At 41.9% G+C, this 15,608-nt stretch overlaps 1 protein-coding gene across 4 annotated transcripts in view; it reads right to left on the bottom strand.

Moving 5' to 3' along the window:
* Positions 1-15,608, bottom strand: part of NLGN4X (neuroligin 4, X-linked) — a 341,308-nt gene that overhangs the window by 294,868 nt on the left and 30,832 nt on the right. The window contains exon 2 of one of the 4 annotated variants that reach the window (XM_006901779.1): positions 12,578-12,601. The exons of the other annotated variants lie outside the window; for them this stretch is intronic. Coding sequence (XP_006901841.1) covers positions 12,578-12,601 — 24 coding nt within the window. The remainder of the gene's footprint in view (positions 1-12,577; positions 12,602-15,608) is intronic. 4 annotated transcript variants of the gene reach the window in all.

The raw sequence follows: 15,608 nt of genomic DNA, 5'->3' as shown, positions 1-15,608 counted from the left end.
GTTTGTCTATCGTTGAGGAAACACATCACGCTCACTCAAGAGATGTTATTGTTGTTTAGTGCCATCAAGTTTGACTTATAACAACCCTATTAACAGCCAACCTGAACTGTGCCCTATCCTGTGCCATCCTCACCATTTTTTAAAAACTTAAGTCCACTGTTGAAGTTGCCTTGTCAATCCATCTCACTGGAAGTCTTCCTCTCCTCTGCTGATGCTCCAACTTTCCAAGCACGATGTCCCTCTCCAGTGAATAGCCTCGCCCAGCTACATGCCCAAAGTATGAAAGATGAAGCTTCACCACCCTTGCCTCCAGGGATCACTCCAGCTGCAGCCACTCCAAGATAGAGATGGGATGCGAATGAACACAAAGTGAATGGGAAGACAAAATGTTGGAACGAAAAGCTCAAAGCATGAGTGGCTACAGTAGGACACAACCAAATGACCAGGTGAGCTAAAAACCCATGAATATTTAGGACTGAGAGATGCAAACACTTTTCCGAAGCCAAAACATGCAAACAGAAATATGAGAATGAGTTTTTGTCGTTACAGGCATTCAGAACGAGAGGACAACGAAGAACAATAGACTAGAAAAGGGCTCCATGCAGAACTGTGAATCTGTGGTGGTACACTGGTTAATGGTGGAGCTCCGAACGAAAAGGTTGGTGGTTCAAACTTACCTAGACACACTAGGGAGGCAAAAACACTTCCATAGCAAAGGGGATGCTCCCATCAAGATGAAAGCAAAGAAAATCCAATGGGGCATTTCTACGTTGTCCTGTACCATCCAATGACTCTGACTTGATGGCACCCAAGCATACCAGCATATGTAAGTAATAAAAGTTGAACATAGAAACTCTATATGATCTAACTATACTAGGAATGTATTCTAAGGAAATGAGAACTCAGACATGAATGGAGATTTGTACACTACTGTTCATACTGGGGTTATTCACCATTGCAAGGCCATGGCAATCTGAACGGATAAAGAAATTGTGATAAATTCACACGACGGACTACTCTGCAGCACTCGGAAGCAACGGTTTTGAAAAATACTAAGTAACTAGGGAGACACTGGAGATTATGATGCTGAGTGAACTATCACAGTCTCATAAGGACAAACACTGCATATGACCACTATTGTAAAAACAGAAGGATACCTAGGGAAACATGTACATGGATTCTAGGTGGGGGAAGCGGTAGGGTTAGGATAGGCAAGAGTGAAACAGCAGGGCTACATAGTTTGACTGAAAGAGAGTTTTAATTGATAAGATCCTGTTAGGGATTGAACAGTGTCCACCCCAATATACATCAAACCAAACACTTATTGCTTTCGAGTTCATTTCAACTCAGTGTGACCTTGCTGGATGGAGCGGAACTACTGCAGAGGGATCTGAAATCTGTTAATTTTTTTTTTTAAATTTTCCTACTAGTTTATTTACACAATTCAAATACAAATTTGAATAAATTCTTTCCATTTCCTTCACCTTCCTACCCATCAAACTGTACAAATCCTTTTCCCCCTGCACATCCACATCCCTCTGCATCCAGCCTCTCCCACCTTCTAGGATCCTTATACTCATCCTACAATAATAGTTTTATACAATATTTATCCTTATGTGTCTGAGTTAGTCCACTCAGCATAATACTCTCCAGTCCTTCCCAAGTTTGATACTAATTTACAAAGTTATTGCTCCTGCGTACTGCATACTATTCCATTGTGTGAATATACCATACTTTCTGAATCCATTCATTTATGGTTGGACATTTGGGCTGTTTCCATGTTCTTGCGATGGTCAATAATGCTGTTATGAACACTGGTGTACAAATCTCAGTTTGTGCCTCAGTTCTCATATTCTCAAGGTATAATCCAAGTAGTGGAATAGCTGGGTCATACGGAATTTCTATGTTCAGCTTTTTGAGGAAGCTCCAAACTGCCTTCCAGAATGGTTGCACCATTTTACAATCCCACCAACAATGTATTAAAGTTCCTTTCTCACCACATCCTGATCAACATCTATAACTTGCTGCACTGTTGAACTTTGTCACTTTTACTGGAGTGACACGGTACCTCACTGTGGTTTTGATTTGCATCTCTCTATTGCCAGTGATTTGGAGCATTTTTTTTTTCATTTGTCTGTTTACCATTTTGAATAACTATCTCTCTGAAAATTCTTTGCATTTCTTTTGCCCATTTTGTAACTGGGTTATCAGTCTTTTTCTAGTGGAGGCCCAGGAGTATTCTGTAAACTTTGGTTATAAGACTCTTGTCTGAGATGGTATTATCAAATGCTTGTTCCCAGTTTGTAGGTCTTCTTTTCACCCTGTTGGAAAAAGTTTTTGATGTGCACAGAGATTTACTCTTTAGAAGGTCGTGTGCATCAATTTTATCCTCTTTAGATTGTGCATTTTCGGTTGTATTTGGCAGTGACTTTATACCTTGGACTAACGGTTCTAAGCTTCATCCCAGTTTGTCTCTTAATGAACGTTATGGTTTTGGGCTTAACTCCCAGGTCTCTGATCCATCGTGAATTTATTTTTGAGTATGGGGTAAGATGTAGATACTGTTTTAGCTTTCTACAGGTGGAAGTCCAGGTTTGCCAGCACAATTTGTTGCTTTTTACTTCCTCATAGGATCGCTTTGATTTTCTTGTCAAATATCAGTTGACCACAGATAGCTGGATCTATTTCTGGGTTCTCAATTCTGTTCCACTGGTCTATGTGCCTGTCGTTGTACCAGTACCATGCTGTTTTGGTTACTGCTGCTGTGTAGTAGGTTTTGAAATCAGCAGGTTTTGAAGTCAGGGAGTGCTATGCCTCCAACCTCAAAATGTCTTCTTTTCTGACTGATACTCTCTACTTTTCCAAGGACCTTGTTTTTCTCCAGGGTCTGGTCCCTTCTGCATCAGATACTGCCTTGCCATTCTCACTCACAGAGGAACACTGTGGTGGTTTTTCTTCCAAGACAAACGTGTTCATTGCTCCGGTAGCCCAGACGACGTCCAAGATGCAGAACACACTCAATTTTCATTACCAAGATCACGTTGATTCAAAGGCATCAATGCTCCTTCAGACTTCTTTAACCCTCCACTATCTTTTGCATGCATATGTTGTTGCCGTTGATTGCCTTCAAGTCGAGTATGACTCATAGCGACCCTATTAATAAAGGCTTGAAACACCTCCACAACTATCAACACTTATCAAAGATTATCGAGGATGGTGTACTTTTCCAAGGGATTTGCTTTCTTCAAGACATTGTGAAAACATCTTTTGCAGCAGATTTAGTAACGTGTTATGCCCACTGATTTATTTGACTGCTCCTTCCACAGATGTTGACTGTGGATCCAAGTAAAAGCAAGCCCTGGACCACTTTGGTCATATCTTCATTGGTCAGGATGTTGCTAATTGGTCCAGTTAACAAACTCCTGTTTTCTTTATCTTGAAATGATGGTTATATGTGCATCTGGGTTTCTGTGTGTGTGTGCAAACTAGTGTGTCATCCGCCAATGGTCTGGCTGTTACTAAACTATGGTAGCAGTAGTTAAAATCCCACCAGGATTACATTACCAATGTGGACAGGTTACCGAGAAGTGGCCAAACTAAGAGAGAACAAAAAGAATGATCTAGAGACTCCCCTCTGCAAGTCACCCAGTGAAATCCTTTCAGACCTTGATCGAACAGGGTGAAACAAAGTTGGATGTCAAAGGCTGGAATTCCCTCAAAGCGTGTGCAGCTAGGGTCTCAAAACCGTATCAGTTGTCGTGAGGGTGACATATGATGAGGAAACAAATGGAAATTAAGGCAAAAAGGTTTTCTTCCATTAAATGTGACGTGATTATAATGCACATATTAGTATCTATGTTTTCAAGTGCGCATAGCATGCATCAACCTTGCAAAGTACATCAAAGAACAAACATGATACAGTTGCATCTTCTAAATCAATTTAAAAAAAACAACAAATACTAAATACAACACCACATGATTGATAGCTAATCTTAAAAAATTATTCCAGGTTGGGGGGGAGGGCTGGTCCGGGAGAGAAGTGCAGCAATGAATGAATGGAAATCCAAAATCTCTGTAAATGTTCATTAAAATTATTTAAAAAAATTATTCCAGGGAAAAGATCAAGACACTACAACCATACACACAAAACTACCTGACCGTAAAATTATAGTAAAAAAATCACAAACTGTAATTGCAGAAGAATGACACTTTAAATATCACAAAGAAAAACAAAATTGCCTCCCTCAAATAAAGATGCGTAAACAAGGTTAATAATGAAAAGTTCATATCTACCCAGATGGGGTAACAAGAATGACAGAAAACAAAAGAAGCAGAATCTGGGAGAAATCAAGCAAATCCGAGGAAGTCAGAAAAATCAGATACAAGGAAGATAAGGGTAGAAAGGAGAGGCACCCAACAATGGAGTTAATCACCCAAGTGCAAGCTAATGAAAAGCTTAAGTTACACAAAACTCTCAAGACTGGGCAATGATGACCAAGGTCCAATGGTGATTAATTTGAGAAAACATAACGCACAAGAATGATTGTTTGAAACACACTGAGGGTGAAGAATAGAGGGAAACACATTGTATACGAACTTTGTATGCAAACCAATAAAGGAAAAAAAATCCTGATAAAGATCTTCGGGTAAAGTAATAAATAATGACAATGGAAAATAATGAAATGAAAAAGGGGAAATGAAATAAAAATCCCAAACAGGACAGAAACCTATACAGAGTACCAAAGAGTTGAATAAGCACTGAGATGAGGGGAGAGAAAACCAGATAACTAAGAATAATGAAATCTGACCACAGAAAATCAGATAATAAATAAACCAGGAGCAATTAAGGATGCTGGGGAAAGGAATTAAATACACACACACACACACAAGATCTTGCAGCCGGACAATTTGAGGCCATTTTTGATAACCATTCTGTCATAGTCTTCATATTCTTCAAGCTGGCAGCCTATGTCTGTTTTTGAGATTCCTTGAAAATTAGAAAACTGGCAATAAAAATTCAATGGTGGACTCAACTCCTGCTCAAAACCAAACCTAGCACCATTTTAAGAGTTTCTTACTAGTAATCCGCACACTGATAAAAAAAAAGAAGTTGTTATCACAACACAGTAATAGAAACATATTTTTTAAAAGTAAATAAAACTTAAAACGGAAAACACCACTGTCTATAATTTATAGCATGCAAGATTTAAAAATAGAATTTGAGCAGCTGTAAAGAAGCGACAAGATTATTTTGACAATACTCAGCGTCAGCTGAGGCTTTATATAAACTAGCGCTCGTGCTCCTTGAGTCAGAACCAAGTCAAAGCTGCCTCTTCAGGGGGCTTCTCAGACACTCAGCTGCCCACCAGGTGGAGCAGCTGGTGGTTTTGAACCCTACGCCTTTGGGATGGCAGTGCAGCTTCTTACCAGGAGTCCACCAAAGCTCTCTGTAATGCTTCAAGGAAAATATTAACAGAGTCTGTAGAAAACATGGCAATTAGAGGTAATTTTTTTTAATCTTATAATGGCTGTTTTCTAGAAATGTCTTGCATCATCATGACGGAGATTTAAAAATTCAATTCATATAAAAGTCATGAATGGGGACAACAGATTGTCCCGTTCCCGGCCAAGGTGGCACTGGTGGTTTAGACTCTTTGGTGGTTACTATTTTAATTGAAAACCATCAGATCCCATGGAACAGAACATCTCAGAGAGAGAGTGGGCCAACTCTTTAATCCACTTACACAAATCAAGACATTGATGTCTGCCAGGAGCGCACAATGTAATGCAAAATGAGATTGCACTGACAAAAGGAATGAGAGAAATTCATTTCATAAAGGACGATTAGAATCTTTCAAAGGAACAACGAAAGGGGAAATCTGACTGCACGATGCTCTGGGTAAGTTGAAGGGTGGGATAGCCTGCAGGTGGAAAGACAGCTCTTCTTCCAAGAGTGTAGAATTTGGTTGAGGTAGGCTCGTGACTGCCAATGGGTGCGTGAAAGAGTAAATATCGACAAGGAGCACAGAAGATGTTGAAGGAAGAAAACAAAGGGGCACTTGTATTTGCGTCACATTATGGGTGCTGCAGGATCAGGCCAAGAATTGAGCAAGGACAATGGACGGCTCCAGAACTGGCTCATGTCCATGTGGTAGGTCTTGGACGGCGTCTAGCAGACTCTTTGGATGGAGCCTTGGACACACACTGTGCCCTGGCTCCTCTCTGCTCTGAGTCTTGAGAGTTGAGCCCACAGCAATTGTGTCTTGGTTTGCTGGCACCCCCTGAATTGTAGCCAAGAGATGCTGACTCATCAATGGCAAGGGGGAAAAAGAGTCTGTACATGCAGCTTGTATGTTCTCCCTGGACAGCAGATTCAACACAAGCTCAGCTGTTTTGTGGTGAACTGCCATTGAACCAACTCTAGTTCGTACTGTTACAAATAGAAGGGTGAAACACTGCTCACTCCTGTTCCATCCTTACAATCTCTGCACAGTTTGAGCATGTTCCTGAAGCCATGAGTCTGAAGGTCTTCCTCCTTCGTGCTGACATTCCACTTTGCCAAGAAGGACGTGTCTTTCTCCAGGGACCAGCCCTCCTGATAACACTGACCAAAGTCTCAGCATTGTCGAGTCTAAGGAGCATTCTGTCCACACTTCTTCCGGGCCACCCAGATTTGTTCTTCTGGTTGTCTACGCATATTCAATATTCTCCACCAACACCACACGTCAAAAGTGTTTCCTCTTCGATCTTCCTTACACGCATTCCAATATATATAAACTCGGACTCACCACGCAGATTTTGAATGCACACAAACTCTGACTCAAAATGTGTTGTCATCAAAGCAGAACCAACGCATAGCTGACTCTCCGGTGAATTTTAAGAGGCTACAAAACATGCGTGAATATATTAATCATCTTTCTCCTGTAGAGTGATTGGTGGACTTGAACTGCATGCATTACCATTGGCAATAGATGGTAGATAGATAGATAGATAGACAGACAGACCGCCAGCGGAGAGAAAGAGAGAGATGAATGTAGATGGAGAAGGAAGGAAGAGAGAGATGAAGGAAGGAAGGAAGGAAGGAAGGAAGGAAGGAAGGAAGGAAGGAAGGAAGGAAGGAAGGAAGGAAGGAAGGAAGGAAGGAAGGAAGGAAGGAAGGGTATGTAGGTAGGTAGATAGATAGGTACTTACCAAAAAGATAGGTGCTTACAGGAAGTGAAGTCTTGAAGCGGTAACTGCCTTGAACATGGATTATATTTCAACATCAATAAAAAAAATCCTTACCACTGGGTCCACAGACAACATCATAAAAGACTGCGAAAAGACTAAAGTTGTCAAAAATTTCATTGCCTCTGAATCTACAATCCACACCTATGGTAACAGCAGTCCAGAAGTGAAAAGACGTGTTGCATGGAGAAATCTGCAGGTGCAGGACCACGCTAAAGTCTTAAGGAGCAATGATGTCAGTTTAAAGTCCAAGGTGCTGTCCCTGATCCAAGGCACGGTACTTCCAATCACTTGAGAGGCAGCTGAAATTTGCTATCACATGTTCTACCACTGTGCTATGAAATTAGGACAATGAAAAAGCATGACAGAAGAAGAATCAACGCATTAAAGTTGTGGTGTTCACGAAGATTCCCACATATTCCATCGACTTCCAAGAGATCCAGTGAGCCTGTCTTGGAATAAGGACAAACAAGGAGTTCTTAAGAGCCAGGGAGGGTGAAATGGTCTTTCATATACTCTGGGCAGGCTGTCAGGAGGGGCCAACCCTTGGGAAAAGACATGATTTTGGGAAAGTTGAAGGAAAGAGAAGACAACGTTCAACAAGATAAACTGGACAGTGTGACACTAGGCTTGAGTCAGGAAGAGGTGTGAGGACCGTGCAAGACAGGGCAAGGTTCAGATCTGTTGTTCATGAGGCTGTTGTAAATCACAGTCACCTGGAGGACACTTAACAACTAGAAAATAATATTGTTGTTAGATGCCATCAAGAGAGAACTATTTCACTGATGGCCCCAAAGTAGTCTATAAACCATATGGGAAGAGATTGCCACCTTTTCCCCTCAGACTGGCTGTTTGATTGGGTTGGTAGCACCATTCCTTACCAGAAAACCATGAGAAACACACATGCGCACACAAATCCAAATTACACACACACACACACACACACACACACACACACACACAGAGATCATGAAATAATACCCTGTAACATAGGTTTAGTAACTAGGATGACAGAAAGAGAATTGATGCCTTTGAGCTGTGGTGCTGGAGAAGAGTGTTGAATATACCGTGGACTGCTAGGAGAACAAACAGGTTTGTCCTGGTGAGGGTGAAGCCGGAATGCTCCTTGGAGTCAAGGATTCTGAAGCTTCGTCTGACATACTTTGGGCATGCTGCAAGGAGGGACTGGTCCTCGGAGAGGGACATCAATGTTTGGCAGAGTGGAGGGACAGCGCAGGAGAGGAAGACCCTCGATGAGGTGGATCGATTCTGTGGCTGGAGTGGTGGGAATGAGTGCGTTTGAGATGGCGAGGTTGGCACAGGATAGAACGGCGTTTAGGGTTCTTGTACGTAGGGTCGCTAGGAGCCGCAAGCAACTCTCAATGGCACATACGAACAACAAACACATTCCATGCATGTGTTGTGTCTTTCGTAGCAAGTACTAGAATGTTAAATAATTTTGCATGCTTTTTTGGTGTTATAAACACATGGTAATAATAATTCCTTTATGTACACCCTTTGGTAATTGCCTAATGACTCCCATAAGGACAGACTTTATTCAAGTAGAAAGTATTCCTGGAATACATTTTAAGCGTTTGTTAAGTTATTAACCTAAGTACTAGAATGATTCTGTATCCGCACAGCTTCTAAGTGGACATTTCCCTTCATCCACAGCTAATGAGGTCTTAAATAGTTGTGATTTTAAGAGGTGGAAGAGAAAATGATTCTACAGAGTGAAGAACTTGCAGACAAAACTGCATTTTTAAAAGGAAGAGAGACTATGATTCCGATCTTTATTGTTTCTGTTTTATCGGGAGCTGGGACTCACTCATGGCTGGCCCTCGAGCAGGTTTTTGAAACTGCTATCACACAGAAAGAGATTGTGCTGCTTTCTCCTGTGGTGCTGCTGGTGGATTAAAAATCTTTTCTTGGGGCTTGATTTCACCTGTACATATTTACAGAACAAAGAGAATGAGAAAGATAGCAACAGTTGAGTGAGTAGATGGAAGGATAGACAGAGAGTCAGGCAGGTAGATGGAGAGACGGATGAATCTAGTGATAGACAGACTGACGGAGATATCCAAGAAGACGTATGGTGAATGAATGAATGAATAAGTGAGTAATAATTCACAATGAATGGAGATAAGAAGGGAAGAAGAAACAAGGCAGGTAGAGATGGATGTCTTGAAGTATGGAAGGACAGATGGATGGATAGATAGCTAGACACAAACTTACGTGCATCGCTGCCACTGAATTAAGACCAGCTGATGCCTCTATAAAACAGTCCAACTTCACACAGGACATCGTATGTTTGAATTGACCATTGTGGCTAGTTTACCAGTCTTTGTCATTGAAGGTCACTTCTTGAAAAGGCAAATGTTCAGCTTCTAATTATGGGCATATATTTGTGTGTGTGTGTGTGTGTGTGTGTGTGTATTTACATACAATGCTTAGTCTCCATTACTCAACATTTGATCACAGAACCAAAAAAGAAAAAGAAAAAATCTTGATCCAAAGGGGAAAAATAAAAATTTTTTTCTTAGTGTATTTTTTTCCCATATTGATTTGCCTAAAAATTTGTTTACCTTGTGTCTTAATTCTATACATGGTGGTTCACAAATCTGTCTATGCACATTTGAGTTCCATCGTTTCCCAACGTGGTGTTTTCGAATTCCACATTTTTATGGATTGGGCACTCTGTGGAACAAATGAGATGAGAGGAATTCTTGAAATTCATCTCTCCTTCAGCAAGTCTGATGCCCTCTTCCACAGGTGAGGAGTTCTGGTGGCCCACAGGAAAGAGTTGCACTGTCAACTCAAAGGCACACAGGGAGTTTGAATCATTGGTTGTTCTACAGGAAAAAGATGGGATTGATATGTCCAGAGCAAGTGAGTTGGAGTGTATTCTGCTGAGAACCTTCCATTGATGTGTTTCCAAAAATAGAATGACAGGCCTTTTTGCCTATTCTTGTCGTGACTGGGATGCTTTGCTGAAAATTGTCTACTATGGGTTTATGAACTACAGTTTTATAACTTTCAGTTACCCAACCAGGACAAATCAGCTGAAGGGTGCTATAAAGAGAGGAATCCTGTGGTAGTGAGGTGGAGGTGAGGTGCCTCTGACTCCCTGCGACTGTACAAAGAACAGAACAAGATGCTGTCTCATCCTGAGCAATCCTCCCAGGATGCCTACGCTGGCTGTTTCAGGCACCATGCCAACCTGTCTATCAAACATGGTCAGTCAGTCCTTCTTGACTGATCTCTCCTGACACCACGTGCCAGGTAAACACAATGAAGTCTAACTTGCCATAGCCAACTACAGAATTTCCCCCAAAGGATGAAATTCACAGGTAGCGGATTGCTTTTCTTAGTAAGATCTTCTGGAAACATTTCTCTCTTAGGAGCTCTGGTAGCCCACTGGCAAGACGCTGCGTTGAAATCCCAAAGACACGTGGTTCGAAGCCACGAGCTGCTCTGCGGAAGAAAGCTGGCCAATCTCTTCCCGTGCAATTAACCGTGTCTGAAAATCTGCCACTGTGTCAGTTCTGGGTCGGATCTGACTCTACAGGACACAACAACTAAAGCGTGTATAGGAATTGCACCTACATCTCTAAAATCCTCTGCTTTTTTCCAAGTCTCGAACAAAGAAAAGAAGGAAGAAACGCAAACTTATCATAAAGATGCTTTGGCAAGTACAATGTACAAAGACTGAAAGGTTGTCTCAAGACTGATAGCTCTTTCTAAAAGAGCAAGATCAAGAAATAGTAGTTAGTGATGGCTACATAAAATGAGGAACATAATTAGCATCACTGAAATATACATGGAAAAAAGTGTTCCAATGGCCAACGGGCAGTTTCATATTGACAGTTTTGTGTCTTTGCATTTAAATACACAGTGACCCGCTCCCATGACTCGATATTTTGATCTCAGAATCTACAGGAAAAAGAAGCTTGATCAAAAAGGGGAACACTGGGGAGCTCTGGTGGCCTAGTGGCAAGGAGCTGCAACTACAATCCCAGAGGTGAACGGTTCAAATCCACCAGATGCTTTGCCGGGGAAGGAGGGACAATCTCCTTCTGTACCAGTCAGATCTGATTTGACGGTACACGCACACAGAATTTCCAATTCTTCGGGACAGCAGCAGACTTGCTGGAACTACTAAGGTTAGATGAATCCTTGAAATGTTACCTCTTAGCTAATCTTTAAACCCTCACTCAACTAGAAAGGTTTCACAAAAAGAAAAAAAAAATTAACTCAAGGTCTTTAATACAGTTGTCCTTTCAACAAGAAAAAATTTGTTAGGAAAAAAAGGATCTAGTGGTTAAATGTTGTTAGGTGGCATCAAGTATGACAAAGAGTGACCCTATGAACAACAGACCTGAACCTGATCTACCTTGGCTCACCTGCACCATCTCTGACACACCTGAGCCCATGGCTGTGGTCAATCCATCTCATTCACAGTCTTCCTCTCTCTTTGCTGACCCCTCCACCTTTCGAAGCATGATGTTCCTTGACTAGCAATAGGCCCCAAATATAAGAATTTAATTTCTAAAGAAAGTGTACCTTGACAAGGGTGGTCTCTTAAATCCTTATTATTATGGAATTAAACTGACTGCAATAACTCACTCTAAAGGTAAGATGAGATACAGGGGAGGCACTGAATTTAGGAGAACAGAGAAGCGGGGAAGAGTTAAGGATTACACAACGGAAAAGCTGATCACGGTGACTGAATGATTCCCTCAGAAGGTATGGAACTGGTGTACCCTTTGCCTTACCTATTTTCAATATAATCTGGAGAAGGAAAAAGAAAAGGCATGCACATTCAAGTCATTCGGTGCTTTCTAACTGGCTCTAAGTCCCATCAAAGAAGGAAACTTTGCCTGATTACATGTCATCCTGAAAGTCTGTTACGCCAAGTCATTTCTCTCTCTCTCTCTTTCTCTCTCACACACACACACACACACACAGACACACACTCCCCTCCCCCTCATATTACTCTGCAGATTGCAAAGTTCAAGAGAATTTTCCAATGCAATGGGAGATTTTTCAATGTTTATACCATCCTGGGGGGGAAAATGTTAAAACACAATATCTAATCTTTCCTATTTCCTAGGCTCCAGTTTGTTCTCAAAATGCCAGGACTAATTAGATTTGTCTTCACTCCGTCATATAACACAATTATGTATTTTGCCATATTGGAAGTCCAAAAGAAGCCCTTCTGAAATGGTCTCCAAAATGTCAATATGCATCTATTTGAAGTAAAAAATAAAGCCCAACAAAGAAAGAACTACAGCGGCATAAGGATCTGCTTAAGTCCACAGCGTGCCCAAAGCAAAGAGGCTTTTGACACGAGGCATCCTTTTTCCTAGTAAACCTTCCTGCGCTCCCGTGTCCCCACGAGAGACGCGAGGCGGCAAACATTAATCTGGTTTCCTGTGCTCCTCGTAAATCATCGCTAGCCGATCCTCTTGGCTCCTCTGTGGAGCCAGCAGCGCGGATGTTAATTGTGCATGAAAAATATATTAAAACTGTAAATCATCTCTATTTTCCAACAGGATGTGAGCAACAAATCTCAAGTCAGAAATCAAAAGCTCCCTCTTTGGAGAGGCTCTGGCCAGAGGCCACGGCGTCCAAAGCCTGCTAAGACAGCCCCTTTGTATCAATTAGACACGATTCTTTGCTTCTTCCGTCTAATGAGAGACATGTGACAGGCAACCCAAATCCCAGGCTAATAACTGCTGATTGATTTATTTTTTAAAATAGTGATGGGAACAGGTTTTTCTTTTTACTCTGTATTCTTTCTTCTTATGTATGGGGACTTTTTTGGTATCAACTCTATGTTCAGAAAAATACGGCTTCTGGAGGACTTCTTTCCACCATGATCTTGACGAAGTGGAGGAACTGAATTGGAAAGCCAATCTGATGAAATCTTGTGGCCCTCTAACTGACCCTGACTCGTGACGACTCCTGTGACGGAGTGCACCTGTCCAACCAGGTTTTCTAAGACTGGGATCTTTCAAGAAGCCGACTGTCATGGAGTCATTAGGTAGAGGTCAACCAGTAAACTGCTGCAAACGTTTGGACTGGATAAGCCTCACTGCACATCCCATGCAACGGTGTTGCTAGGTGCCGTCGAGTCGAGGAGCCCTGTGAACAAGAGAGGAGGAATCTGTCCTATCTTGTGCCATCGTCATCTTCTGTGAAACACATTTGCCCATTGGTACAATCACAGTGAAAATCCACGTTGTTCAGGACATATTCACGTTAGCAGATGAACTGCTGGTCCCAGTATGATGTCTTTCTTTTTCTCTCCTAACAACATGCTGTAAGTATGAGAGAGAGTGTGTCACCATTTTTGCCTCCAAGAAACACCCTGCTCTCCCTTGCTCCTTGACAGACGTGTTTGCTGGTGGCAGCACTCAAGAAATCTTACGATGAGTTGCAGTGGGAAAATCCGCGGTCAGGGACCTCTTTCTCCACAGAACAAAAAAAGCCATGGCATCAGCGTAAGCGCTACGGTGTGCCGACTCAAGCCATGGTCTTGGCAATTGCTTCCCTGACTAAGGAGGACAGAAGAAGAATCGGTACCTTCATGGAGTTGGAGAAGAGATAACCCATGAATTACCCAAAGAACAAACAGGTTTGTGTTGGAGAAAGTGAAACCAGGTTGGATTCTTAGAGGGAAGGATGGTGAAACTGTTCTCTGGTTTTGCAATAATACAAAAAATTTGCTTTTAACAGAGTATACAACCAAAATGGAAGCAAATCTACTGCTAATGATTCCATATGAACTTGGGGGTGGGGTGGGGGGTGTCTTAACACTGGCTTTTCCAAGCCATGAATTTTAACAAGAGAAGATTTTCTCCTGAGTTACTCCTGCTGGATTCGAGCCATTGACCAGTCCAACACATTAAGCACTACATCATCAGGTATCCTTAGAAGAGTTAAAGTGTATGACGGGGGAAAGAAGGAAGACAAAGATTTGAGCAGAAGATATCAAAGGGCAACTCGAGAAGAAAAAGTAAAATATGAGGACATGTAAAAAACTGTATAGTTAGAAAACCAAAACGGACGGACAAGATCGGCCTTGCTAAAGTGGAAAGAGAGACAGAGAAAGTTCTCAAACCTTAAGTTGTAATTCGGATTTATCAAATGGGTGATACAACAAATGAATGACGCAGGACACTTTAAGGCACAATACAAGGAATTCATAGAGTCACCACACCCAAGTTGTTGTTGTCATGTGCCAACATGTTGGAAATGACGCATAGTGGGGTTTGGGAGGCAGTAAACTGTAAGGGAGGAAGGAGACTGGTCAACTGTTTTAGGAGGACCAGCTGGTGGGTTCAAACAGCGTGGCGTTGGGATGGGAGCACCATTCCTTACCATTAAGCCACCAGAGTTCGAATGTGGGAGTGATTCAACTCTTTCAGGATATTACCAAGAACTGGAGAACTGAAGGAAGAAACCCAAGCTGCATTAGAAGGAGCAGCACAAATCCACAAAGCACCACCACCAACAAAAACAAACAGAAAACAATGATGAGGTCTTGAAGAAATAACGAAGATTTCAACAAGGAAATGCAAGTCGGACTGAAGGTCCGTCATCTATGCTGAGACAACCGTAAGACAGCTACCTGGCCAGCTAGTTACAAGAAGAAGACATCGATTCTGTGTCCATCCCAAAGAGAGGCAAACCACCGGAATGTAGAAAGGACAAAATAGTACCATTACAATCAAATTCAAGGAAGATCTTGCTGAAGGTTATTTACAAGTAGCTAGAGAGGTACAGCTCCTTGACAGAGAGCTATCAGAAATCGCAGCTGGATTCTAAAGACCATATGGAACAAAGATGATGGGAATATCACTGCTGATGTCAAATGGATCTTGGTTGAAAGCTGAGAATACCAGAGAGAAGTCTAATGTGTTTTACTGACCATGTCAGGGCATTGCATGGTGTGAAGCGTAACATACGGTGAATGGCATGACAGAGAACAGGGATCCCGGGGCATTGTCCTCAGTAGGACCTTGTACAAGGACCAGAAAGCAGGCATTCAAACCAACAAGAGGCTGATGCATGGTTTAAAATCAGGGAAGGGAAGAGCCAGCGGTGTCTCAGCACTGTACTCCTTCAGTCTGTAGGTTGAGGAAATTATCTGAGAGCTGAACTTGATAAAGAAGACTGTGACATCAGGGTTGGAGGAAGACTCATTAACAACCTACAGTATGCAGATGACATAACCTTGTGGAAACTGAAGAAGACGTGAAGTACGTACTTCAGAAGATCAAAGACTACATTTTTCTCCTGTGGAGCAGCTGGTGGATTTGAACCAAATGCCTCTCGTTTGCCAGTCCAATTCCTACAGATTCCTGTAGTTATCT

The sequence above is a fragment of the Elephantulus edwardii genome, unplaced genomic scaffold (genome assembly GCF_000299155.1).
Source record: "Elephantulus edwardii isolate Elephantulus edwardi_28Jun2011 unplaced genomic scaffold, EleEdw1.0 scaffold00344, whole genome shotgun sequence".
Taxonomy (NCBI): Eukaryota; Metazoa; Chordata; class Mammalia; order Macroscelidea; family Macroscelididae; genus Elephantulus; species Elephantulus edwardii.
The sequence above is the reverse complement of the archived record's forward strand: the minus strand, read 5'-3'. Positions and strand labels throughout refer to the sequence as shown.